Below are 27,782 nucleotides of genomic sequence, written 5' to 3' on the forward strand. Positions count from 1 at the left end.
GAGCCTGTTTCATGATCATTTTCTGTTCAGAAATCTCGAGAAAAGAACGGTCAGCTGCCTGAGACATGTGTAGTGTGTCAATCAGACCTGGGTCAAATACACATTATTTTGGGATTCAAAAACTTTTCTACACTTTACTGATCTTGTCTCGTGTACTGGAACCAATTAAATACTCTCAAAAAGTGCAAACCCTGCCTTCTGGTCATATTGGCAGGCTCAATTACGCCAGGCACGATCAATAGAGCACAGAAAACCATTTGAATCCAATACAAAAATACGTATTCGACCCAGGTTTGATGTCAATAGACACTCCGTTCACTTTCCTAAGCATGTTCTTTTCTGGCTCCTGTGAATAGAGGTCAGTCTTTCCCTTTAGATGTTTGCAAAGAACAATTAAAATACAGAAGAATGCAGGTCCCAGCCGTGAAGATTTAGGAAGCTGGCCCAGGTCAGGAGCCAGACTGTAGGCCGATTGTCCTCAGGACTCACGTTTGCAGTGTGCTGCACATACCAGGCATTTCATGATCACTTCCAAGACACAGAACACGATTCATATGGCCAGACCAGACCAGAAGTTTTAAGCTCTCCGTCAACTTCAGCTTGTTTTTTTGGGAGCGTTCGAGTGGAATTCTGGGAAATCCGGAGCCCTGATAACAATGTGACATCCCTTTCACTCAACAGTGTGCGCAGACATTGGATTCAGGTACATCCTGTGGGTATGGAAAAAAAAATCCCATTGTCTGCCTCGCTCGGAGCCACCAATGAAGGGCTGGCTTATAAATCCGTCCGTCGTACGCACGCAAAGAGAAGAGTGGCGATCGTAGCCCATTTCCGTTTTCCAAGTAAATATGCCCGTCTGTCTCTGATGAGATGACCCTGATATGATATCGCTGACCAGTAACACCAAAATTAACTTTTTATCTTGTTTTTGTTTAAACCCATGGTCTATGGTTCGGAAAAGTCGGAATCACATCCACATTTGTACATCCGTGCTAGTCCTTACATATAGATTTTTATTGGTAAATATAGATCGTTTTGGAATTTACACTTAAAATGATCATTTTTCAGATACAAGAAATAAGTGGCCCAGGCATCGAGATAATTTGCAAAAGTGAAGTCAAAACGAACCACTTCTAAAATGTTTCAACCCTTTACCGATTTGAATAAACATGGTAGCCTTAAACATGGTAGCCACAAAATAATATTTTGTGGCTACAGGTCCCCAGTAAATCAAAGCATTGATAATCTGAATCTCATTAGAGCATTTAAAATTTAAATTTTTTGGTGAATTTTCAAACAATACTATTTTTTCAACAGCCTCCCATTGCAGGACACACAGCTAGTTGACACACAGCCCCAACACGCCTCAGCATTATAGTCTTTCTTCTGCTTTACATTCTGTGACTAGATTTAATTATTGCAAGGCCCAATAGCCAAATTGCCATAAATTTTAATCTGGCACATCCAAACAGCTTACAGTCTGCCAGGCCAAGGAAACTCATATAAACAAATGTCAGTAATGGAAACACTACTTTTTTGTGGCAAAATCTTTGGCCTCTTTCGCAAACCATTTGTTTTTGCTCTGGCCCTTCTTTTTAAAGATAAAATATTTTCTTTTCTTACATTGTAATATGGTATAATAGTGTCAAGACATGACTGTTTGGTTGAGTTTGATATAAATTACGTTTTTTTTCTTAATGAAAAGTTAATGATTGTCTTGTAACATCAGAGCTTGATGTATGCCAATTCTCATTTCATACTCAGTCAGTTTGTAATTCTGAGGTTAACCACTAGTCCTATATCCCGGGAAGCACACGTGTACACACACACACACACACACACGCACACGCACACACAATGGATATAGTAAGTGAAGTAAAGACCGAGACAGAATTATAATTTTGTATGTTTCAAGTTAAAGACAAATCACATTTTGTTCCATATATTTGATAGTGAAATATATTTTGTGCTATACATGGTTAATGGTGGTTAAGGAATGTATCAAAAAGAAGTATCAGTTCTATCAAAAAAGGGGAAATACCCATCGCATGCATGCTTATGGAATGGACATAAATGCACATTACATGATCTGTTCTTCACTAGATCTGTTATTAATACCATTACATCAACAACGCTTCAAAAAAACGTAAGTGTAAATGAAAGTTATGCAAGTTTAAAAAGTTTTTAAAAAACAGCAGGTGGCAATGACACTGCCACGAATCAGTGGTCCCTCAAACTGAATTCAGAATACAGCTCAATCAAACAGAAGTATGTTTTCCAAAGCAATACCCCCCAAAAAAATAATCAACATGAATTCAAGTCAGTATTCAGTATATATATTCTTACGTAACAAATGAAACACTTAGTTTTATTCAGGGATTTAAAAAAAAATAATAATAATACAAGCTACACACACTACTTAATCCACTGAATTGGTCCAGGTAAGCTGATATACTGAAGGCTCAAACAACAATAGAGTAACAAAGAGAATACTAGTCAGAAAATTCATACTGGCATATCCATATCCTTCACATCATAGATTAGTCCTTCTTAAATAGTTCATGGAGCATCAGAGATATTTCCAGTCAAACGGAAAATAAAAATAAAAATACTAAAAAAGGCACACAGTCCTTACTTATGAAATGCCCCTTTTTTGCTCCCCAAAAGAGCTGGGACGCATTTCTCGCATACCATCTGGGTATTTAACAAAAAACAAAACAAAAAAAAAACATCGAAAACGGAAAACCTTTCACACCACGGAATGGCCGTTGTTGTGCTGCGGGCTGAGGACGGTGTGGTTGCTGGAGGAGACGGAGCGGTCCGAGCCCTCCGCCACCACGCCGTTGACGTTCTCCTGCCGCTGGCAGAACAGGATCTGCTTGAAGGTGGCGCTCATCTCCTTGTCCCGGTACGAGTAGATGATGGGGTTCATGGCCGAGTTGAACTCGGCCAGGAGGAGGAAGAACTTCTCGAAGTCCAGCACGTTGCAGCCGTCGCAGAACACGTCCAGCAGTAGCAGAACCAGCGCGGGGGTCCAGCAAATGATGAAAGCTCCTGGAAGGAAAGGCGACGGAGGAAGGAGACACTAGTTATCGCAGTGCTTGATTGTAAAGTGGTATTTGTCAGTGAAAGGGAACGCTGCATTGATACTTGGACCCCATGATTGTTTAGTTTACTTCATAGATATAGCACAACAACCGTAAACTATTTTCAAATTGGAATATGCTAGAGTAACATTTATTATTATTATAGCTACTTTTCTAACACATTTACTCGGGTTTAAAGCATAACGACGTGCCGTTTCTACGACATCGACTCAAAATGGTGCTGGAGGCCACAGGGCATCACAGGTTTCTCGGTTATCGTTTTTTATAAAATCGTTCTCTTGATCCCAATCGCTGCTTCCCATTGATGTGTTCAAATGGGATTAAGAACAGGAAGTGCAATTTTAAAAAGTGTAAAATTGATACCGAATGAATGCCGACTCAACAAGGAGCTGTTTTCAGGCTTTGTCCTCCAGTTGCAGTTCAGCTAAAAACCTCACGAGGTAACAAATAGAGAACTGTGTGGTGATAAATATTTGTAAAATATAATGTGTAATGTAAAATGGGACTCTATACTATTTGAACTCCTACCGCTTAATTGTAAATTGTATGTCTGGCCCACATCATGGTTTTCTTAGCTGTTAGTGGTATGTATTTTTGCCGCAACACCCACCACCGGCTACGTGTTTGCAGTTCTTTGAAAGGTATTGTAACTATGTCCATGAGTTACATTTTGAGGGCAAATAATGTGCACTTAGCTTGTTTTCACCTGCATTCTTCACACTAAAAACCCACATCATGTATTTCTGAAGTCATGGAAAACCACTGTCTCATTGAGAAATGACACACTAACAGCAGTTCTCACACAGAAATCAAAATAGGACCAAAGTGAGATGCAAAGGAACAATTTTAATTTACCCACATATGCATTAGGCCGCATTGACGCGAGCATGTATTATAAATAAATACACTGTTTGTGGCTTCTAACAGAGAATGATCTCAGTTCCTTTTTTTGCAACGACCTCCAGCTTTGACCTTCAGTTCATTAAAAGTGTTGCAAAACAATTCCATTATCAGTATTTCTGCATATTTAATTCAATATCTTTGTCAGTTCTTTGGGTTCTCTTCTAAACAGTAAGTACCAATTTATCTGACTTCCATTCCAAATTATCCTTTTTCCCATAGAATATGTGAATAATGGACTATGATTCTCACGGCCTAGTACTTAACTTGGTACCCAACGCAAAGATAAAGATTGTTAAATTAAAATGTAAACCATACATTGCCTAATATCTTAGCTTAACATGTACACGGGGAGAAACACTGTTGACAAAACTGTCCTCCTTAGAGTGAGTGGAGGTGTGGTTAAAACTAAAAGAGAAAATTACAGACCTATGTACTGTATTAGTGGCTTAGCTTCACATTTAAAGACGGTACAACAGTGTTCATATACAAAACAGGTTGTTTAGATCCTGGATACTGATTGGCTGAGACTGCAGTAACAGTTTTTCAAACAGCCTGTTTGGAAACAGCATCACTCTACACACACCCATTGCTTACAAAATAAATAATATTTTGTCATCAATTAATTGTTTCTATACGTTGTAACCATGTTATAAAAGCAATACATCACTTGAGGCTGTATTGTATTGGATACGGTCACCACAACAGAGGCTGCCACTTAGCCCCTGTAGCCATGACTGTATCCACGATGCAGCAGGACCTCTCATGCCAAAATGGTGCTGGAGGCCACAGGGCATCACAGGTTTCTCAGTTATCGTTTTTTATAAAATCGTTCTCTTGATCCCAATCGCTGCTTCCCATTGATGTGTTCAAATGGGATTAAGAACAGGAAGTGCAATTTTAAAAAGTGTAAAATTGATACCGAATGAATGCCGACTCAACAAGGAGCTGTTTTCAGGCTTTGTCCTCCAGTTGCAGTTCAGCTAAAAACCTCACGAGGTAACAAATAGAGAACTGTGTGGTGATAAATATTTGTAAAATATAATGTGTAATGTAAAATGGGACTCTATACTATTTGAACTCCTACCGCTTAATTGTAAATTGTATGTCTGGCCCACATCATGGTTTTCTTAGCTGTTAGTGGTATGTATTTTTGCCGCAACACCCACCACCGGCTACGTGTTTGCAGTTCTTCGAGGTATTGTAACTATGTCCATGAGTTACATTTTGAGGGCAAATAATGTGCACTTAGCTTGGTTTCACCTGCATTCTTCACACTAAAAACCCACATCATGTATTTCTGAAGTCATGGAAAACCACTGTCTCATTGAAAAATGACACACTAACAGCAGGTCTCACATAGAAATCAAAATAGGACCAAAGTGAGATGCAAAGGAACAATTTTAATTTACCCACATATGCATTAGACCGCATTGACGCGAGCATGTATTATAAATAAATACACTGTTTGTGGCTTCTAACAGAGAATGATCTCACAGTTCCTCTTTTTGCAATGACCTTCAGCATTGACTTTCAGTTCATTAAAACAGTGTTGCAAAACAATTCCATTATCAGTATTTCTGCATATTTAATTCAATATCTTTGTCAGTTCTTTGGGTTCTCTCCTAAACAGTAAGTACCAATTTATCTGATTTCCATTCCAAATTATCCTTTTTCCCATAGAATATGTGAATAATGGACTATGATTCTCACGGCCTAGTACTTAACTTGGTACCCAACGCAAAGATAAAGATTGTTAAATTAAAATGTAAACAATACATTGCCTAATATCTTAGCTTAACATGTACACGGGGAGAAACACTGTTGACAAAACTGTCCTCCTTAGAGGGAGTGGAGGTGTGGTTAAAACTAAAAAAGAAAATTACAGACCTATGTACTGTATTAGTGGCTTAGCTTCACATTTAAAGACGGTACAACAGTGTTCATATACAAAACAGGTTTTTTAGATCATGGATACTGATTGGCTGAGACTGCAGTAACAGTTTTTCAAACATCCTGTTTGGAAACAGCATCACTCTACACACAAACCATTAAAATAAATAAATAATACAAAATAAATAATATTTTGTCGTCAATTAATTGTTTCTATACGTTGTAACCATGTTATAAAAGCAACATATCACTTGAGGCTGTATTGTATTGGATACGGTCACCACAACAGAGGTTGCCACTTAGCCCCTGTAGCCGTGACTGTATCCACGATGCAGCACGGCCTCTCATGCCATATTGCTTAAATATAAGTGTAGTTAGGCCAACAGAGCATGACAGGAAAAAAATGCTAGGCTAATTAGCAGGAAAGCCAAACAAAATCTCACACTGCCCCCCAGGCAAAGCTGTCTAAAACTGGGTCTGAAATGCGACATCTTATTTTTATTTTGAGCATATGACCCCCCCACACACACACACCGGAAAAAAATATAATAAAATAAAAATGTGTGCACAGCCCTACGGAAAAATTATGCTTAAGGGAGAAAAAGGCATCAAAGTATTTTGCAAAACAAACAGGCCCTGAGCTGTGAGATTCACAGAGGAAATTGAACTTGCTTTTGTAAGACACAAAGATGTCTTAAAGTGTATCAGAGAGACAATATATGTTTATGCTTGTCTAAAAACCGCAAAACATCTCAGAAAGCTGTGTTGGTAAAAGCCTGTTGGAGTTTATCTAGCTCCTGAGAGTACCCGGCATAACTTAGAAATGAGGTAAACCCAGACAAGAACAGCTGCATTTGCTAAAACAAAGTAGAGCTTTTGCAAATATCTCCCAAAATAAAGCCTAAAGCCAAAATATTTCATTCTCCTGATGTGACAGCAACACAGAAAATCAAATGTCACAAATCTGTACACATCTGACATGTCATTTCAACAAAAGGACAAACTTCTAATTGTGACAGATTGTTTAACTTGGAGGTATCCCACAGACCCCAATAAGTCCTGCTGAGAGAGAAAATCTACAAAGACTCAAGTGAAACAGGCATCTATACATTAAATTACAAAAAATAAATGGTTAGACATTTTTGGAAACTTCTGGAACAATGGTCTATGTTAGTAACATACCTACTTTAAACCAACCTTTGGATTTCTATAAATTACACAACCGTAAAATGCTGACAAATGCTACACTTACCAGACCAAGCAGTTAGATTGACTTCTTTTTTTGGCAGTATGGCTAGAGGGCACAATGTGCAAGTTGCAAGGTCTGACAAAAACAAAACCATAGGTGTGTACACTTTGTTCAAGGTGTGTATGAAGCAGGTGCAGTGAAAACACAGAACCGTATCACTAACATTAAAAAGTGAAGACTAGAGCAGTTAAAAAGATGCGTAAAAAACTGATATTTTATTTTAGCCACTTATTCAATAATTTCATCCAAATTTGGAACGGTCATTGTACCTCTCATCACTATGCAATTCATTAAAATGCACAGAGTAACCATTCTTCTGACAAGACCGTTGAAAGCATGCGTCGGTTAACACAATATTACTGATGACAGTCAACGGTATTAACAGCTAGTAACTAACATGACTTGAATTACTTTAAACATGCATATCTGACCAACTTACTTCCAAAAGCAAAAACTGTAGCTATTTAGAACAGAAGATTGATGCTATACGCTCAGTGGAATTTTAACACCAGTGAAATTGCTTAGAACATTCCAAGCATGTTTTAATGCAGACTTGGGATTAAAATAGTTTTGGCCAAAGCAAAAATCATTTGTTCTGCATTTTCTGCAGCCATTTGTTTTTCCACTATCCATTTTCATTCAGTATTTCATTTATCAGAACTTTTATTCCAGATAACACTAATAAATACTACAAACACATACACATCAGTGACATAATTTATAATCAATTTAATTCGTTTTTGGAATTTTGATTTGCGAACTGAAAGTGAGTAGAAGAACAAAACAAATCCAAATTAGACATTTATTTTAAGGAAAATTAGACACCAAGTGTCATGCATTTATTGCATTTATTTTCAATAAAAATTAATCAGTGACCCCTCAGTAACTTCATCAGTGACCTCTGACCCTTGATATCAGAGAAGCATAAAATGTTCTTTTACAAACAATTGTGTCTACAGGAGACACCATGACTCTGCAGCCAAGCCGCTAATCCAATTGTGACCCACTTGCTCGGTAAATGTTATGACTAGAATTTACGAGAACCATTTCAAGAGAATAGCTCTCATTAAAAGACTATTTAGTTGCACAAAGGCTTATTATTTCATAGTGGGCTGGTGTACATTCTGGCTTTTAGCCCACCCCTTCTCTGAATTTCTTAATCAGGATGGCATTAAATCAGGAATTCCCCTGCACTTTCTTTTGAAAATGTATTAGTGTGGATGCTTATGGTTAATTAGCCACTTAAAACCAAAGAAACCAAAGTAATTGGTGGAAAAAGTCACTGGCCAACAGGAGCAGAGCTAAACAAGCCTATCAGACTTTGCTTAGACAGCAGGTCATAATGCTCAAATCAGATTTGTTTTTCAAATCAAATATTTGTGGGCAATTGGCTGTGCAATAATGACACATAGCTGGCCTTTTCTTAGTTCCATCATGAAATTATGACATAAAGTGTGATCCATAAGAATTTGGAATTGTGCCACAATTGCTGTTGTTGTGGTTCTATACTCCAGTACATTGGATTCAAAATGAAACAATCAAGTTGAAGTTGTAGTTGGTTACAGAGCAGACTGTCAGCTTTAATTTGAGGGTATTTGCATCCATATTGTTTGATCTGTATAGGAATTGCAGCCTTTTTCATACACAGTTTCCCCATTTTACGGGACCAAAAGTAATCGGACAATTGGCTGCTCAGCTGTTTCTTGGCCAGTTGTGTATCTTCTCATCATTAGTTCATGCACATAAAGCTAACAAAATGTCTGGAGTTGATTCTAGGTGTAGAATGTCCATTTGAAATCTTGTTGTCTCAACAGCAAAGAAGTGTTATTTCCAGCAAAGCAAGCCATCATGAAGCTGAAACATCTGAATAAACTGAAGAACATACTGGCAAGTTCGGAAATAGCAAACGAAACACTCTCCAGGATGTAGCAGTAGGTGTCAAGGACTACCATGAAGAGAAGATTACACCAGCCTAACCACAGAGCGTTTCATCTCAAGATGCAAACCACCGGTAAGCCTCAAGAACAGAATGGCCAGTTTAGAGTTTGCTGAAAAGTACATTAAAAATACTGCCGAGTTCGCAAACAAAGTTTTATGGACAAATGAGACTAATATTAGGGAATGAGACAAATGAGACTAATATTAGGGAAAGAAATGAGTGGAGGAAAGGAGAGAATGAGGCGACATGAAGACAATTGGGACAGCTTATCTGCTTCTCCATCATCAAAGTCGACGTCAACTATTGATGAAATAGCCATCATAATTGTTAGGCTACATTTTGGCTGAACCCACAAATCATAGAAACATCATAAGTTGCTTATGCTAGCTGAGGAGAACAGTGGTTGTGGTTTCATTTTTTGATAAATGTTGTGTGACTTTCCATACAAGCATTTCTATCTTCACTCCAAACGCAGCTCATAAAGACGAATTCAAAAAACACCAATAAAATGGCAGTTTCTCAGACAAATGTTTTTGATCCTCGTTGGATAAGATATAGTGCCTAATAATAATAGGACACACATGTGAGTTTGGAGTTACAAAAATAACTTTTTTTTTTCCATGCATGTGAAATGTTGAAATGCTTTATAAGCTTATATTTCATTATTTATTTTTATTCAATTAAAGGTGATCCCCTTAGTGAAACAACTGAACATTTTTAAAAAGAAGATTATTTTAGAAATGGTCCGGATGCAGAGGATACAAGCAAAAAACAGATGGGTAGAACTTCCGGTAGTTTCCATCTCTGATTAAAGTTCCCGAGATAAAGCAGGAATAATATTTTTTATAGCGTCGCAGAATCTGGAATCACTCTCGCTCATCTGCAGAACAGATGTGTTCCGAGGAAATCTATCTTCCTCAATTATTGACTGATGATGAATTTCAGTCCTGCAGTTAGCATAGTGCATACTACATAAATAACCATTTGTTGCATTAGCTCAATGAACTTCAAATAGAAACGTTAATCATGTATGAAAGGGGATTGCGACCAAAGCTCATTTAAGTGTTTTAAGGCTAGTTTTGCTCTTCAACATCAATGCTTATGAGAAGAACTCATATGCACTGATTCATATGAGGTTATGTTTTATTGCGGCACATGTTCATCGCTGGATTCGGATAATGCATTTTAAAACCAATTTCAGCTTTAACTCATTTTTCCCTGTTTGGAATGTCAAATAGTACTTTCTAGGCCAGAATCATCCAATATCATCCAATACCAAGAGTGGGCAGGCCACCAGACCTCCGTTGGAAACGGCATTTTTGATTTTTTTTTATCTCAGTGGGACCTCCTGGTAAAATAAATAAATAAACAGAAAATTCCTTTATTGTCCATACTGCAGGCTGCCGGCTGTGTTCTCCACAGTCTGCCAGCTGACATGCAGTCATGGCAGAAGAAGACCACACTTCATGCGTAACTGCAGTGAGCATACTGCTGAAGGCCTGTTCACAGAGGTGGTTCCTGGCACACTGTGCAACGGACAAGCCCATTGGCCGAAACCCACCCTTTCTTGAGTGATGCTGCAGCCAATTACGTGTCACGCAGCAGTGCCGCTGGCCAAAGTAGGCTCTAATGCAGCCAGGATTCAGCCCAACTACGTCTCTTTTCACTAAGCTGTTAGACAATAAGTGGCTTGTGACAGCACCACTGTATGTTGGCGATAGCAAAACAAAAGTTTCTTTTCTTTTTTTTTTTCATCGACAATCCACACATATCACACAAATATCCACAAGTTCACAATGCAATTCACAATTGGCTGCTGTTTTCACACAAAATATTTCAAATAACATTTTTTTTTTAAGTTTTGCTATAGCGTCTGCAAGAATACAGATGTTGCAATTGGCCACCTAACAAACCGTTCTCAGGATGTTGTTACATTGTTTTAGTAATGTGATAAACTTGAAATGGTAAATAACCCCAGAAATTCATTAAAAAAAAATAAGAACGGACACGTTTATTTCAACTGCAGAGCGTATTTGCCAGAAATTTGGGTTGGAACCTTTAATTCACAAAAAAAGTCTGAGCAGTGTCCTGAAAAGGGATTGGGACAACAGGATCTTTTATGAAAACGTGCAATATTTTGTCAGCTGGATCCGGAAACTAACAAAGAGCCAATTCAAATTAGATATAAATGAAACAAAGTCCACATGTCTTTCAAAATGCACATTTCTTTGATGTTGATCCCTGGCTAAGAATATAATATACTTCAATGTGTCACTCATTTCCTTTTGGCCCAAATACATCGATTAATTCTAATCAATGGCCAACAGAACAGAAATAAAATGCGTGCTGAGCTAGTAAACAAACTCAATTTCCATACAAAAATAAACATTCATACGGACTTGAGTAATAAAGGCATCAAAACCGATCTTTAAAAATTAAATTAATTTTGTTGACAAATATGTACTACATTCCGTTTGAATGTTCTTTAATGTCCCTATGGGATTCATACCAACTTCCTGTACTCAAACAACGATGACAGCTCCCCTCGCTCTGTGCGGCTCAGGCTGAACTCATCTCTTTACTTGGGGTCTCAGCGTAGCAAGAGAGCAGGGGGGGGGGGGGGGTCTGATATTGATGTGGTGCTAGGCGAACACTGGAACTGAAAACAACAAGTGACTGACACTCAGCGAATTGAAGAGCGGCATTGTTTCTCCGTTTCAAAGCTCGAACGACGGCTCCTCTCTCGCTCAGCCTCCTCCGCTTCGCAGTTCAGCGTCAGAGCGGAGACAGTTGCGTCTCTATCCGTATTTTTGTGCAATTTTGTCAGGCGGCAAATGATTTCAATTAAAATCACCAAGGTATTAGTCATAACGCGAACACAGGTTTTAAATTATGAGTTGCGTTTTCAGTGGAGGGGAGTTGGATTTTTGAGACATTACTAGACATTTACTAGAATTCAGGAAATCACACAGTTCACAAATTTTTCACAGTGCAGTGACACTATCGCATTGAAAAAAACCCGGGGCTTTTGGAGAAGTTGTAATGCAGCAAGCACTTCCAGGATCTTGGTAGTGACATCACCCTGCCTCACGGACATGACCACCACACGCCATCCCATAGCCCCATACACATTGGTCATTTCTTAACACATTATGTGAATGATTGTAAACAGGAATAAAGGTGCAGATTAATGTTTTTTTCTTTATTTAAACCACAGCACAAACAATAAATCGCAATAACCTCAACTGTTTAAAAAATAAACTTAAAGTGCTGATGTTTAAAGTGATTGACAAACTCAAATAAATAAATCAAACTCAAATAACTCAAACAAAAGTGTGTGCTGCTCCCGGAGGAGTACAGGGCGCGGTTTCACACACTAGTGATGCGCGGATTGTCTCTGACCCCCCCCGAATGAATTATTTTCTCAGATTTAGAGACCCGCACCCGATCACACATTGCGCAATGTAACGGCACAACGTAACCCCGGAAGTGAATAGGGGGGGATGCAATTTGTTGTGTAAATGTATCCTGCTCAGTGTAGAATGAGCAGGATACATTTAATAGCATTAAAGTACGCTATATATTCCATGACTCTCATTCAAGATCGGTGGTAACTGAGCAGAGTAACACAGATGTGAGTGCGCGCAATACTATGAAAGAGACCTGTGCCTTATACATTTAACACAGCCATTAGCAGTCACCGTTAGCACCACTAAATGATCCTCAATGATCCTAAATGAACGCAATCATATGGGAGCGCACGTACGTTTCCGGAACTTACCTAGAACGATCACCACGGTCTTCAGGAGGCTCATCATGGTGTCCCGGTTTCGGCGCGGGCCAGAGCTGTGCCGGGACATCCTCATGGTCCTCTGGCGCACGTAGACGAATATGTGCGCGTAGAGAACCACCATGACCACAAAGGTGACCAGGTTGAAGATGGCCCAGAAGACCAGGTAAGAGTGGCTGTAGATGGGCGCCATGTTGGAGCAGGTCCGGATGGCGCAGATGCAGTTCCAGCCCACGCTGGGGATGGCACCCATGACGATGGACATGGTCCAGATGATGACGATGACCACCACCACGCGCCGGTTGCTCATGCGCGTGTGCAGCTGCATGCGGAAGACGGTGATGTGGCGCTCGATGGCGATGGCCAGCAGGTTGGCCACCGAGGCGGTCAGGCTGGTGTCGATGAGGCCCTGCCGCAGGAGCCAGGTGCTCACCGACAGCCTGCGCGTGTTGGGGCCCGTGTTGAACATCAGGTAGAAGTAGGCCAGGCCCGCGAAGAAGTCCGCCGCCGCCAGGTTCGCCATCAGGTAGTAAATGGGGAAGTGGAAGCGCCGGTTGATGTAGATGGCCACCATTACCAGCAGGTTGGCCAGCATGATGAAGATGCACACGGTGATGCCCAGTCCCATCACCAGCCGGCTGATTGTATTCCATTCCGTGGCCAGGTGCTTGCCGCTGTTGTTGTAAAAGAAGGCGATCGTTTCGTTGTAGTAGCACTGTCCGTCGTCCATCGCGTGCTCTTAGGTTTCTGAAATAGAGAAATGCGTGTCAGAGTGATCGCCCTCATGGAAATTAACATGGTTTACAGACTTACCATTGCAACAGCAAGAGAGGATGTGTGGCAGCAAATTACACTGCTAACATATGCCCTAATGACATGCTCATTCACATTTAACTCCCCTATGCGACTGGTGCTTTTAGCAACCAACATATTGTTAGTAAGATTGGAAATGCAGCATTACAGACATATTTTATATGATCTACAGTGAGTATTTTAGCGCAAAATAGGCACTGAGATTGAGCCTTGTGTGCTCACACTGCTTACGTTTTTAAAGTTTTGCAAACCAGCAATAAGAGACAAACAGGATGTTTCCATCTGGTGATTTTTTATCGTCGTCACTCCTGTAAAACCGTGGAGGCCAACCAAACAAGCACGCCACCAGGCTACTGAAATGAACAAACAAACTGACACACTGGAACACTGTAGTTAAAGCTCCAGACTCTCCCAGCATGTCGTCAGCCACAGCTCCCCTGGCTTTCATTTGAATTGGCCAATTCTCTCCTCCCTTTGACAGGAAGTGGGCCTCCGAGCTATGGCCCGGGCTAAACGTACCTCTGTAATTCAACCCTTACTATTTACGTGTGAATCAGGTACTTAAAAAGTACTGCCATCTTGTCAATTTGTGATGTTTGTTGTAATAGGCAGTACTGGTTGCAGTTAACATGCGGAAGCCCAATCATTCAAGTCGGAGAGAGAAATAATGGAAATAATGAAGGATAGATCCAGTGACAGAAAATGCTAAATTATCTTTTCAATCAAGCATTCATAAATATTTCAGAAGATTCAAATTGGTTCATCTCTGCGATTTTCCTTCTTGATTTTGATCAGGCATAAAATTCAGTCTGTTAATTAAAGCATCAAATTAACTGTTTAATCACCACTCTGACTAACAATGTGATGTAATCCTTATGTAAAAGTCAGATGATGAGTTTGGAACGGGCATTTAAGAGAATTAGCACCAAAACTTTAAATAAATAACCAGCATCTTTACAATATACTTTGCTAAAAACCATTTGTAAATTGAGTGGTACATTTCTAGTTGATGCATAGTATAGTATCACGATGAAAGATGACCATTCAAGTGACAACAGAAAGTGATTCTTTGAGGCTTTTCTTGAAGAGTTCAAGGCTTTTCATTTCCTTGAAAGAATGGACAAAAGCTGTCTTTGCTTAAATGTCTACGGGCAGACTTCCTCCACTCAAATGAATACCACAAAAAAGCCATTTTAGTACCACCCTTACAAGACCACCCTGTGTAGCACACCGCTTTAACCACAGTTTCAGGATTTTGTGTGCTGCACGCACACACACACACACACACACACACACACGCACACACGCGTACACATGCACAGGGACACACGGGCACACACATAAGTAAACCTGGGCCCAGATCAAACCTGAATGCTGTGTGTTTTGTCCTTTATCCTTTAAACGAAGTAAGAAATTTTTATTTTACATACTTTTCAGGTATTTTGCTTCTACTTAATGTGATGTAGTGTAAGTACTGGAATAAAAGTGCCCTTAGCTTGAAAGTTGCTGACAATTAAGATTAACCAACTTTTTTCTCACTATGAATCCAGATCTTGGGGATTCAATCCAAACAATCGATTGAGGATCAGGACAGTCTTGCTTATTGTGTGCTGATAATTAAATATCCTTTTTTGGGAACGTAATATCACTGACTCTCTTTTTGCATTTCAATTTTTAAAATGACATACATTAAGAATATATTTTCCAATATTTCCACACGGTAAATATGAACTCTAAATATATACTTACAGAGTATATATGGTCCCTATTGGACTCATACGGTATGTACTCTGTTAGAGTTGAAATAACACTGTTTTTATTTTTATTTTTTTTTACTGTGCAGGACCCATATAGATGTGATTAATCTGAAGCAATACAAAACATGTAGCATTTAAGAAATCATTTGTCTCAGGCTGCCCTGTTTCAGGAAAACGGCTGAATTAAAAATAAAAAAACCCCATACCCTGTGGTGTGTGACACAGCTGGAAATGTACGAGCTGATCATGCTTTTGCTGGTATGCAAGGATTTCAAAATTCAAGAAAAAGCCCATAAGGCAGACCCAGCTAATGTTAAGACATATACCCCTGTTGTCAACTCACGCCGAGTCAATGAAAGTTTTCTCTGGAATTGCTTACGCAAACAAACTCCCTGGAAAGGAAACAAGCCCCCTGCCTACCTCACCACTCTATGGCTACAGGGAGCAACAATCACCGCATTTTACTATTCCTTCAGAAAAGATCATTGATAAATAAATCTGCCACAGCTTTGTGCATTTCCCGGGTTTGGTATATTCGTAACCTTAGAGGCGACGGCTAGCGTCGATGAATGGTAATTAGTTATCATCCTCACTGCTGTTGCAAGGCATTTATTTTCTCAGAGAGGCGAGCCTTTCGAGATGACAACGCCTCCATCCACAGCGTAATCACCTCAACAATTAGGAGGAGCAGGAGACTGCCGTCCATGTCACAGCCTTCTCGATGACCAGACCTGAACCAGCGCAGCACTTACAGAATATTCTGGAACGACGCCCAAGACAGCATTTCCCACTTCTGTCCGCTAAGCATGAGCAGGTTCTCGTTCGCATGGAAGAGTGGCGTCGCATTCCTGTACAATTCCAGATGTCGGTCGACTCTCTGTTCGAGAACCCAAATAAGTCTACCTTACATTTTACACGTTTTATGTGTGTTACCTGTTCATATACATTTACATGAAGGAAATTAAAATTCCATGTCAGACACCACTAAGAAACCTGGTAATAAGGTTATGATGAATTTGAAACCTCTGACACAACTCACCTCCCATCTGTTGAAGCAAAATCAAATCTGGAGCTGAAATCATGTTACTGAATCTCCGGTCTTCTACAAATACTCATGTGAAAGTGACATTCCCTTAGCACCAGTTCCCTAGTGACACTTGTTCAGTCAAAGAACAGAACATCATGTCTCCATCTAGTTAAGCATTGATATCTGGCCGGCCTGCAAGCACGAAGCACAATGAAACCATTGTTTGGTGGTCTTCCTGCCAAAAAATGCAATGAAATTGTTCTTTCGCAGCAACCACGCCCAAATCTAAATGGAATATAGATGTCTAGAGGGGTGGAAATATAGTTTGAGAGATGTTTTGACGTAAACAGACTAGGAAGCTCAGGATAGCTCCAATCTAGCTAAGGGTTTTACCCAGATATAGCCTGGCTATGTCCCAGTAAACTTCACTTTTCAATCAAATGTAGCCAGGTTTTTGCCAAACGTCCAAATGATACCAAAGTGAAAGTTTTCTATCTGGCTAGGACATAGCCAGGCTAAATCTGAGTAAAACCTCGGCTAAACTGGAGCTAACCTGAGCCAACCATTTATGTCACAACATCTCTTAGATTCAGGCTTGTGCTTGGGTTGTTTAAGATGAACCAATTGCTCACATTCAGAGGAAACGCAAGCTAATTTCTGACCAATCAACTGCCTTACACAATTTTAACAACTGTAACAATACACCAACTCCTCTTGTGTACTGAGCCTTTGGCCCATGGTGATGTGACAGGTATTAACTGGAAAAAAATAATTTAAATGTCCACATCACCCGAAGGGCTGCATTTAAACAGTGGCTTATATAGGCATGTGCAGATTGAATATAGCTACACGTAACTGGCATCGTTCAAACTCAAAATCACTTATCTTAAAGGCAAGCATGACTGTATCTATAAATAATTTATTCTTGAATACAAATCTTGGCACCTAGAGAAGACGTTTGAACTGAGTGGAGTTTTTACAGAGAGGGCGATAATTCATCCGTTTAATTAAACCATAACACACGGCTGCTTTCTTGATTATGAATGATGGATAACAAACAGATCTTTTTTTCTGTAAGTTATGTCCTCTAAAAAAACACAGAGGTCACGGAGTCTTCACGGTGTCAGCGCTGTGCCCCACCATTCTTCCATCCACTGAGTCTATATTTAGTCAGCACCTCAGATCTGAGTCACACGGTGCGTAAATCCAGCTAAATCATGCAGAAGTGTAATACTTGTGGTCAAAAGAGGAAAATGTGCAAAAGCCATTGCTCATACTGTTACCAAGTAGAGCACAGCCATGGACCCACACAGTACCCATCTTGCACACACTGTCTTAACTACTTAAGCAAACAAGTTTGTGTATTATTAGATTGTGCAGCTGAGAGTATAATGTATTGATACATAACTAGTTCAGCATAAGATCTTTTCATAACTGTGATATAAACTAAAATCTGACTTTTAAATGTGCATAAATTTGTATCAATGTGAATTTATGGCACCCATTTTGCCTGCAGTGCTGTTGCCAGTAGTTTCTTTAACGGTAATGAGTCTCTAGACGCACACTCTGCTGTAGCCCTGAATTTAATAGCATTTAATTATTCTGACTCCCCTGTACATATGTCTGCATATGTACTGTATAGTGCGTGCGGTGCTTGATCAAAGTGCAGGGAAATGGCTTCCACATGATACCCCTGGACATTCCTCAATTTCCAGTCCTTTATTGGCCTCTCTCTCTCTCTGGTATAACAGAAAAACAAGAAACACCCATGATGCATAAAACACATACATACACACACACATACACACACTCAGACTCATACACACACACGCACACACTCAGACTCACACACATACACACACACACTCATACACACACATACACACACTCAGACTCATACACACACACGCACACACACACACTCAGACTCAGGGTCGTCCTTTACACGCTCAAAATGATCCCACACCTTCGATTATTTCCTGCCCGACATCGTCAAATAACTTTTTGCATAGCTAGGCAGCTGACTAACATCTTTCAGATCTAGGTTACTGCAAAAATGATTTTTATTCAGACAGGACAATGAATATGAAACACGACATTAAACCTGGTCAACATTTAACGAACACAACTGTCTGTCAAAAATAGGTGACACGCCCACAAACAGTTGATTGTGGGGACGCGGCGCCAGGTGGCCGTCGCCGCGTATAGTGTGGCTTCACCGCAAGGCCCGGTCCACAGCGCTTACCTCGCGTGTGCGTGACGGTCGCGGAACCTCTTGCTTTTCATTTTGGCGCCCATGTGAGCAGGTTAGAGCAGCCACACAGCCTGCGTGAGACGCGCGTCTGAGGCGCGGCTTGAGCCTCGCTGCTACGGCGCGTCATCTAGAGTTTCGGCGTGGAGCCTAATTTTCACACGAGGCGCACGGTTCTCAGGAAAATAGACAATGACAGCTGTTTATAGTCATATTGACATCATACCAGGAACACTACATAACTGACACCTTTCACTATAGTTTCAATCTCTGAATATGTCACAGACATGAAAAAAATTATAAATATATATATATATATATTTTTTACAATTGAGCACACGCGAGGTAAGCGGTGTGGACCTAGCGTAAGACCCTCCTCATCGACTAATGGTTTGGTCGACTATTAGGGGGCAGCCCTTTACTGCCAGTTTTGACAAACATTTTAATGACAAGAAAACGAAACTGTACTGGTTGTGTATTTGCACCACGGTTAGTAAATTGTGGAAAACCAGATGTAAAATGACAATGGAAAGTGTCTTCATAAAAAGTGATACTGTTTTTAAACAAATTGTAACTGCCTTGAGAAGGAAAAGAACTCTGGACTTTAAAAGAAAATGCCCCGATTTGGAACGCGCTGAAATTGAGATATAACTTTGTGTGAGCTGTAAAAGGCCTTGCGAGCTTCATTGATACAGTGTTGTCATTTAAGTGCCTACCTTCTCCATCGGCCGGGAGCACCGAGACTGATTTGTGGCTGTGAGTCGTGTTCTCGGCCTTGCTCCAGGCTCTGATCCTTAGAGGAGACGGCCAGAATGAAGGCTGCTTTGTCAGACTGCGAAATGCTATGCGGTTGCCCTTTACTGCTGATAGCGAGTTAGCTAGCAAGTAAAATAGGGTAATCTATTTTTGTATGCTCTTTTTGATGTTTTTTTGTATTTTTGATGTATTGTAAAATGTTACAAAATCAATAAAGTGCTTTAAAAACCCTAATACATACACGTACACACACTCAGACACACACACACACACACACACAAGCACACACAACCTAAGGGACGGCCCAGTCGGTCTCCGCGGAGACCCTCTGAATGCGCAGTAAGAATTCTTTAACACATTGCAGAGCCCCCTGCACCCCGGCTTCCGGTGTCGACACAGAGGCCCACTTAAAATAACGAGGCATCTTTGAAAAGGCCTTTGTTGTGTCCTGAGGGCATGTGGTCACCAGACTTCGCCATGCGTAGCCCCTGTATACTGCGAGCGAAGCCCGCGGCTTAAAAAATAATAAATAGAAATATACGGTACTTCCTCTCCCCCTTTCAAATCCCACTTCCATTTTTCAGTTAGGCTAACTAAAAAAAATATATAGATGTTAAATAAGCTACAAAGTGAGTCCCTTTTAAAAAGCTCAAATTAAACAAGTAGGCATGTAGAGAAACACATTCGATCTATTTCCATGTAGAAGAAAGTCTGGAAGTGCTTCCGGGCCACGTTTAGATTTATTACAGAGCTAATGTGAGAAAGGGGTAGAAAAAACAATTGCACTGTCATGACCTACCGAGCAGCTTCCATCGAACTGTCAGAAAAGGATATTCTTGATACGCTTGATTCATTAATTTAACTATTTTAGCCATTGTTCAATATTATGTGCCACAGCATAGCTGCAAACATTAGTGCAATTAACAGTTAATTTGATGATACATCTTATACATCAGTGAGAAAAACACTGACATTTAAATAATCATAATTTCACCGTTAAAAATTGAATCTAAAACATACTGAGTTATATATTGTTCATGCCAAGGAACAACTTTGGTGACTCTGATCCAAATTACAGATTTTAATTTTAAAGGTTGATATTGATCCAGTATTGCAGCTGAACCCCAGAAATGTAAAATGAAAAATTCAGCGTGATGACATTTGCTTCCTCCTTCAATTTCGGTACATGCAAAAAATGTGAAACTGACAGCTCAACCACCTGAAAGTGTAATCCACCCCTGTTTTTAGATATTGTCCTACATGTTGAGAAAGACGAAATCATCATAAAAAACTTTTAATGTATATTTAGTAATCTGCTATTGACAGAAAATAGATTCCTCAGCAGTGCAATTCTGGTAAACAAGGGTGGCATCTACAAATCATAAATCAGTAGATTAATTATTATTTTGAAACTGTCCTGCTATTTCTTAACCCTTTCCAATTAAGCAGCATCAAAACATACCCATTCTCACCAATTTATCATTTCTCACCCACCTGCCCAAAACCACTAGCAAACTCTTGTTTTATGAAGCACTTTAAACATATGTAAATCATAGGCTTGTTACGGTGTTTGATACTATCACTCTGTAGGTAATCAGAGCACTAATTTAAAATGACAAGCATTGTTGAGCTGAATGGCCTGTTCTAGTCATTATGTAATGTTAGATTATGTTATGATAGAGTAGGACTCAACAGTAAGGCTAAAGACACGAATGTAAGCCTTTATTGCAGGGGAAAACTGTCAGAAGCTTTTATGAATTTCTACCATTGATTTAATGATTGAATGAGCATCTTCAGTTTTTTAGGTTTTATTCTTTGAATAAAGTAAAAATTACTAACTGATTCAAGGCGGTATTGAAACTTGACAAATTTCTGATCAGGGTCCGATCTAATTATGATTCACCAAATAAAACTGGCCACACTAGATTGCCCTCATGTACAGCTGCCACCAAAAAAAAAAAAAAGAAAAAAAAAACTGAAACACAGAAGCTTTCTGTACCGCCAACGTGACATAGCCAAATGTCTTCGTTTTTTCTTCTTCTGGTGGTATGTGGACCTTCATACAATGTTACTTGCTAGCTAACTCGCTATCAGCAGTAAAGGGCAACCGCATAGCATTTCGCAGTCTGACAAAGTAGCCTTCTTTCTGGCCGTCTCCTCTAAGGATCAGAGCCAGGAGCAAGGCCGAGAACACGACTCACAGCCACAAATCAGTCTCGGTGCTCCCGGCCAATGGAGAAGGTAGGCACTTAAATGACAACACTGTATCAATGAAGCTCGCAAGGCCGAAATCTGAGATTATCAGAGGATGGCAGAGATTAACGAAGACAAGCTCCAATATGGAACGAAACCTCTGCAGGCATAGATCAATTTTGGGGGAGGAGCTGTAATCTGAATAAATTGCTTGCATGAGTCATTATTCTGTTTAAGAGATTTCTGCGCCACATTTTATACTAGCTACTCAAAACAGGCGTTGGTTTATTTGGGTAATGGATATTAGATTATAGGAACTCACTTGCCTCATATTCAGAATATTTCAATATTCTTCATTTCAACCTCATTGTGCATTAAGTTATTCACTGCTAAAGGTTTTGCTATGACCACTGTCATATAATTAAGCACGCTATGTCATATGGTAAGCATGGTATAATCTGTCCCTCCAGGCTTGAGTAATCTTCACAGATGTGAGACCATCCATTTTGCATTAAGTAGGCGTTCTAATAATGTGCTAGAAGTTTCTCCTCAGTATTTCCATGAAATTCTATCCATCCTATTGGTGTATGTCAGGACATCTCAATGTAATGGAAGAGTACTTCACTCCCCAAGTTTATCTTACTTATTCCACAGCTGAATTAAGTCAGTGAGCCAACATAACAGTAATATTAATACTGAAATGGAGCAAAATGAAATGTAGCCATGTGGAATATTTAGCCTAAATGGACCACATAGACTTCATGAAGCTGGCAACATTACATATGAACTTTTGTACTTTCTACTTGCTTGGGAAAACCCGTCTGAGCAAGAGAACGGTTTTCCTGTACTACTCCACAAGGCCCTTTTTTAAAAAGCACTGCAGAGTAAATACCCAATTACATTTCTGCACTTTTCCGTTTTGTTTCAAAACTCACGTGCGTCAACAGCAAAGCGTCTTCGACAAAACTCAGCTAAATTCAGCTAAGGGGGGGGAGGACACTCAACATTGTGGCAATAATTACTCCTCAAGAAATATGCCACTGCGAGATGCAACGGCCCCACGTCAACAGAAAAACAAATGCCCTGAGAGCTGACCCTGCTGCCGATGTGCCATGTGTTTCTGCACCGGGTGGAGAGTCGGCGCTTTGGGGAATCAGAAATGCCTACCGCTGGAAACACGGGGCTTGTTTTCGCGCAAGTTCCATGCTGTTTGCGATATTTTGGAAATCCGAAGTATGCGAGGAGAAGGTTTAGCATCGGTCCCCGATGGGTTTCGAGACCGGAAAAAGTAAAAAAAAAAAAAAAAAAACACAGCTCGAGCAGCTGAGAGCGACACCATCAAATGTGGAAAACGTGGCGCTCGTGTTTATTAATACGTCGACTTCTGCTGAAGTAATCGACGCTGAGGTGTTTCTTGTTTGGATTAAAGATCGTGTTCGAGTTCAGATATTTAAAATGTGATATTTAAAATGTGAAGACATTGGAAATTATTATTGATTCACTTTCGCAGGGAAGATTAGGGAAGGGAGTCTAGTAGCAAATCAAACTGCAAAACACTATCCATACTTCAATTATACATTACCGTTTCAGGCACTTATATAACCTCAACAGAAAAACATTTTTATTACAAGCAGACTGGAGTCACCAACATGTTTAGTCCTTTTATCAAAAGCACCACAATACAGACCTAGTACTTGAGAACGCACAGCAGTAACATCTTAGTTCACTTCTACAAACTACCTGTGGACAATGGACACTTGTTCAAATATTTTAGTCTCTGCAAAATAGTATTTATTTAAAGGAGCGCACAGACTCTCAACTTTCTGGCAGTCTCATACAAAGACTTGCAAAGTTTTCTTTGGAACGTATGGAGTGGAGCCCAGTCCACACTGACCTGTGCATGGAATTTCAGCGTGTGGAAATGTAACGTGAGCTAGCTCATCACGATAATAAGTCCTAAAGCTGGTTATTGCTTTCAGGAAACCAAAGCAGTCTGCTATGTCCTGCTATCCCATTACTCCCATAAAGGCACACTGTCCAAAGTATACACGTTAAATTCTTCTCAGATCAGGAATCAAGGATTACAGGCATTACTTTTCCCCCTTACAAATATTAAATGATTGTACGACCTGTTGAACAGCACTTTATTGACCCATTATTTTCCTTGAGTTTGACTTTATGGGAGGGCTGCTTAAATCTGCTGTATATCTGGGTGTCTTCCTTTTCACTGGATCGACTTACATTAAAGCCAACACGGATTGCACTCTAAGAGCACATTGTGTGCTAGGCAGAGAAGCACACTTTTGCCCTATGGAGACACATAACACACTACAATTGAAAACTTCAACTTGGTCAACGATGTGTCAATGGACTTCATGACACCTACTCTTACAGCATATATACATGCAGGTCAGGTTTTCATTAACATAATCAATGGCTGTGATGGTAAGAGAGCAGGACCCCCCACCCACCATTTGCTTCTCACCTAGCTTTGTTAAAGATATAAGACAGGATATGAGTCATTTTATGACAGTTTAATCTCTCTCTCTTGTCTCTAGTACAGCTTTAACAGGGCCCTTGCACACAACTGCAAGAGCATACATCTGAATTCATTTCAAGCTATTCAAGCTGCTAAATCTGTACAAATATAAATGGTTTATAACATGCATTGCCAGAAAATGCCTCTCATATAGGAACCCCTGACCTGTCAACCTCTGACCTGTTGTATTCATGTTTCAGCAATATACGCATGAGAAACGTGACAACCAAACAACAGTTCCCCCACAGCAGTGGCACTTGAATTACATTTTTCATTTTAATGCAGCTATTGTCCAGTTGTTCTTAAGTCAGGACCTTGCAGCTACTGCCCACGATACGCACTATAAACTACCGTGCACTACGTCACGCAAGTGGCTGAGTCACGCATCGTGCCATTTCGCAGACGTTCCTGCGGCAGCGCGCAACCATCGTCGCGCTTGTTTCTGCATCCCTGAGGTGGCGCTGCCGGCGCGGGACGCTAACTCGATCGCTGGAAAAACAGGGCTGTGACGGCCCTTCTCCCGCCCGCACCACCAGCAGAGGAAGAGCTGCCGCCCAGAGAGGTCACCTTCCTCCAGCGCCCCAGGCCGTCGTGTGTCCCCAGACCTACTGGCTTCACTGTAGGGAGGTAATCTGAGGCTTTTCCTGTCTGGTTGGCAACCTATCCTCAGACTACCCAAAGGCCTGGTGCTAGGAGAAATGTGATTTTTTTTCCTCCATTTTTATTGAGGCACCAGTTACTTTTGTTATAATTTATTACAAGTTTACATATCGTAATGTATCCCATATAGACATTGCCACTTTGGCCAGGGATTCTATGAGAGTTGCACAGCACAGCGAAAAGGTCACATTATAATATAACCAAACTGTAAATGTCAGTAACGCCCATCACTGAACAAGCCAACTGAAATCACTTTGTGCACATACAACAATAATTTAGTCTATAATATAACTTACTTTGACACCCCCACTTATTAAATTTAAGTAAGCTTTATATGAAAAAATAAATAATAACTGAATGACATATTTATTTGTGATGAATGTTCATGTTGGCACCTAAAATGTTTTCATACAAGCAGAATATCACCCCATAGGAAATTAATATGAACAGTCTAGTCCCTGTTGTTGAGTTTAAGCATGGATGGCAGGCAGCTACCCTGATGTGCAGTGTTATCTATTGTTATTGTTGTAAACGCATGGTAATCTATTTCCCCAGCAGTGACAACATCATGCAGAAAATAAAATAACTGTGTGAGTGTGTGTGTGTGTGTGTGTGTGTGTGTGTGATGGGGGGAGGGGGGGCAGGAGGATCACATTACAACAGAATGAAAACACATCCCAACTGCTATGTCACAGTTAGAATCAGTATCCCCATCGTCCACCCTCATATATGTAAATATGGACATTTGAATGGTTGCTTTTGTCACAAGCAATTCAACTGCATGATTGATACTTTTGAATGTAATAGTCACTTGCGCTATGTTTCCCCTTAAATTAGGCCTATAAATGAACAATTACATTTAAAAACGAAGGTCTCTTGTTCATATTGTAATATGACACAGAACCCTCAGATTATTACATTAATAAAGTGAGGTCACAGTGAAACAAACCTTACAACGCACAAACCCTACCGGATGCGAAGTAGCGTTCCATGATTACATAGATCAGTATCAGTATGATCGGAATTACAAGCGACGTGAAATCATTCATTCTAAAATGTTAATTCAACCGGAAATCAACAGAAATGTTTACTAGGAGCCTAAGTTGAAAGGCACGTGCATGTAATTTTCTTGCATTTACTTACAGTTCCAATGTTTGTGCGCAAAATAGGGAGAAAAGAATTCCGTCCCCAGTAAGGTACACTAAGGCGTGCACTTTGGGAGAATGCCAAAGCAACAGAAATGTTCAAGGACTATCGGTCTCCTTAGGCCAGTGATTTAAACATGGACTCTCAAACGGTCAAGGCAAGATTATAACCAGACTGCAGCAGGGCACAGAGATTCCACAGTATGTATGTAAACATTAAAAACGAATTGAAAACAGAAGCACTGCCGCAAGTGTGCTGTCAGTCTAACCTTCAAAGAGAGAGGTAAATGTTAAGAAATAATGGCTCAAAGTCAAATACAGAAAAGTCAACAGCTGCTTTACGACATATCCTTCGTACCAAAAATGTTCGATAAAGAATCAAAACATATATTATTTCGATTAATCGTGCGTACTATTATAACTAGAAATTAAAATTTTAATAGTTTATTTTAATTTCGCAATGGGTTCACAAATATACACATCTGTATCCCTCTCTTCTCTCTCTTTCGCTCTCTCTCTCTCCAGAGAAATAGATGTCATGCATCTATTTCTTGCTTTACTACTCACGATTCCCCTCTTTCCCAATTTTAAGAATGGTGCACACACGATAACAGTGTTTATGCAAGCATTTGTCAAACACACATTTTCGTCCACTCATCGAATTATATTAAGATTGCTACTGTATTGGCAGCATTCAAGTCTCCGAGCACTGGACAAGTAAGCGTAAGCTAGAATTCTTTGTGGGTTACGTTAAAACTGCCACATGCAACACCTGATTTACAATAGCAGTTTGTTAGCCAACAAGTCACAGTATACGCTGGCAGCAATTCCAAAGTATCTACATTACAGATGCCAACTTTTGATTTCGCACAGGTGTGTGATAGCTAACTCAACTATACTTTCCAGAGAAAGGACCGATCCTTTGTCAAATGCAGGCTAATTAATCTTATTTCCTATTTAATTGACCAGTCTATACATGAATGCATAATACTGAAAGTACTTACTTTTTTGATACCTGTGCCCAAAATTGTATTTCCAGACTGAAGTTACTTGAAAATGGAATTAGAACTAAACTCCCAGAAAGCTTAGGTTCCGTCACTTCAAAAGGTTACTAAAGTGGAAAGCTCGATTTGTTTTCCAGTCATGAGAAATCATGTGCAATATAACCATCGTATTTCCATGAAGTTGCCTAGACCGAGACCGTTGCATATAGCCTAGCGGTGTCTCTACCTTAAAGATTCCAACTACGCTCTCTCATTTTGCGCTGCTTGTTTGAGATGACTTTCGGCTCGCCTCGAAAACAGGCGAGAGTAGCCGATTGCAGCCGGGGGAGGAGTCAAAAAGTCGGACACTTCTTGGTTGACTAGCCTGCTCGCCTCGTCTAGCAATGGCAGATATCGCGTTCGCGTTCTTTGTTGCCGATGAAGTGGATGCGGTAGAAATCCCACTACTATTACATGAAGATGGACATCTGGCAATTTCGGCTAATTATAATTTCGAGACCATTGATAATTTTTGGCCAGCTAATTATTATTATGTGAGGGTATATGAGAACAGTTAGAAATAATATAACACTACAAATTGATGTGAATCAAGTCTTCATTTATTATTATTATTATTATTATTATTGGATACAGGAGTTTGTGTACCAAGAGCTTCTACTAATTACTTTCTCATTATATTTTATTCAGGGGTTTTGATACAGTTATTTCGATATAAACTCCATTGCAGAGATGTTTATTAAGACAGCATTTATGAGGAAT

The 27,782-nt window shown here is 40.0% G+C and overlaps 1 protein-coding gene across 5 annotated transcripts; it reads right to left on the reverse strand.

Moving 5' to 3' along the window:
• Nucleotides 1-1,888: 1,888 nt before the first annotated feature.
• Nucleotides 1,889-27,535, reverse strand: LOC118213198 (lysophosphatidic acid receptor 1-A-like). Of its 5 annotated transcripts, XM_035391977.1 has the most exons (4): nt 16,488-16,642; nt 16,201-16,325; nt 12,870-13,625; nt 1,889-3,054 (listed from the first exon to the last, which is right to left on the reverse strand). In XM_035391977.1, the coding sequence occupies exons 3-4, from the start codon at nt 13,606-13,608 to the stop codon at nt 2,750-2,752; spliced, it is 1,044 nt and encodes a 347-aa protein (XP_035247868.1). In that variant the 5' UTR covers nt 13,609-13,625; nt 16,201-16,325; nt 16,488-16,642; the 3' UTR covers nt 1,889-2,749. The 5 variants fall into 5 exon arrangements, with proteins under 5 accessions (XP_035247868.1, XP_035247866.1, XP_035247871.1 ...); XM_035391975.1 differs by lacking the exons at nt 16,201-16,325; nt 16,488-16,642 and adding an exon at nt 27,024-27,535; XM_035391980.1 differs by lacking the exons at nt 16,201-16,325; nt 16,488-16,642 and adding an exon at nt 26,018-26,082.
• Nucleotides 27,536-27,782: the final 247 nt, after the last annotated feature.

Source organism: Anguilla anguilla, chromosome 14 (genome assembly GCF_013347855.1).
Source record: "Anguilla anguilla isolate fAngAng1 chromosome 14, fAngAng1.pri, whole genome shotgun sequence".
Lineage (NCBI taxonomy): Eukaryota > Metazoa > Chordata > Actinopteri > Anguilliformes > Anguillidae > Anguilla > Anguilla anguilla.

What these genes read in the sequence shown, in the direction of transcription:
- LOC118213198 (XM_035391975.1), bottom strand. Translation starts at nt 13,608, where the DNA reads ATGGACGACGGACAGTGCTACTACAACGAAACGATCGCCTTCTTTTAC. An exon ending in GACCGTGGTGATCGTTCTAG is followed by an intron (nt 3,055 to 12,869) that starts GTAAGTTCCGGA and finishes CTTTCCTTCCAG; the next exon opens with GAGCTTTCATCATTTGCTGG.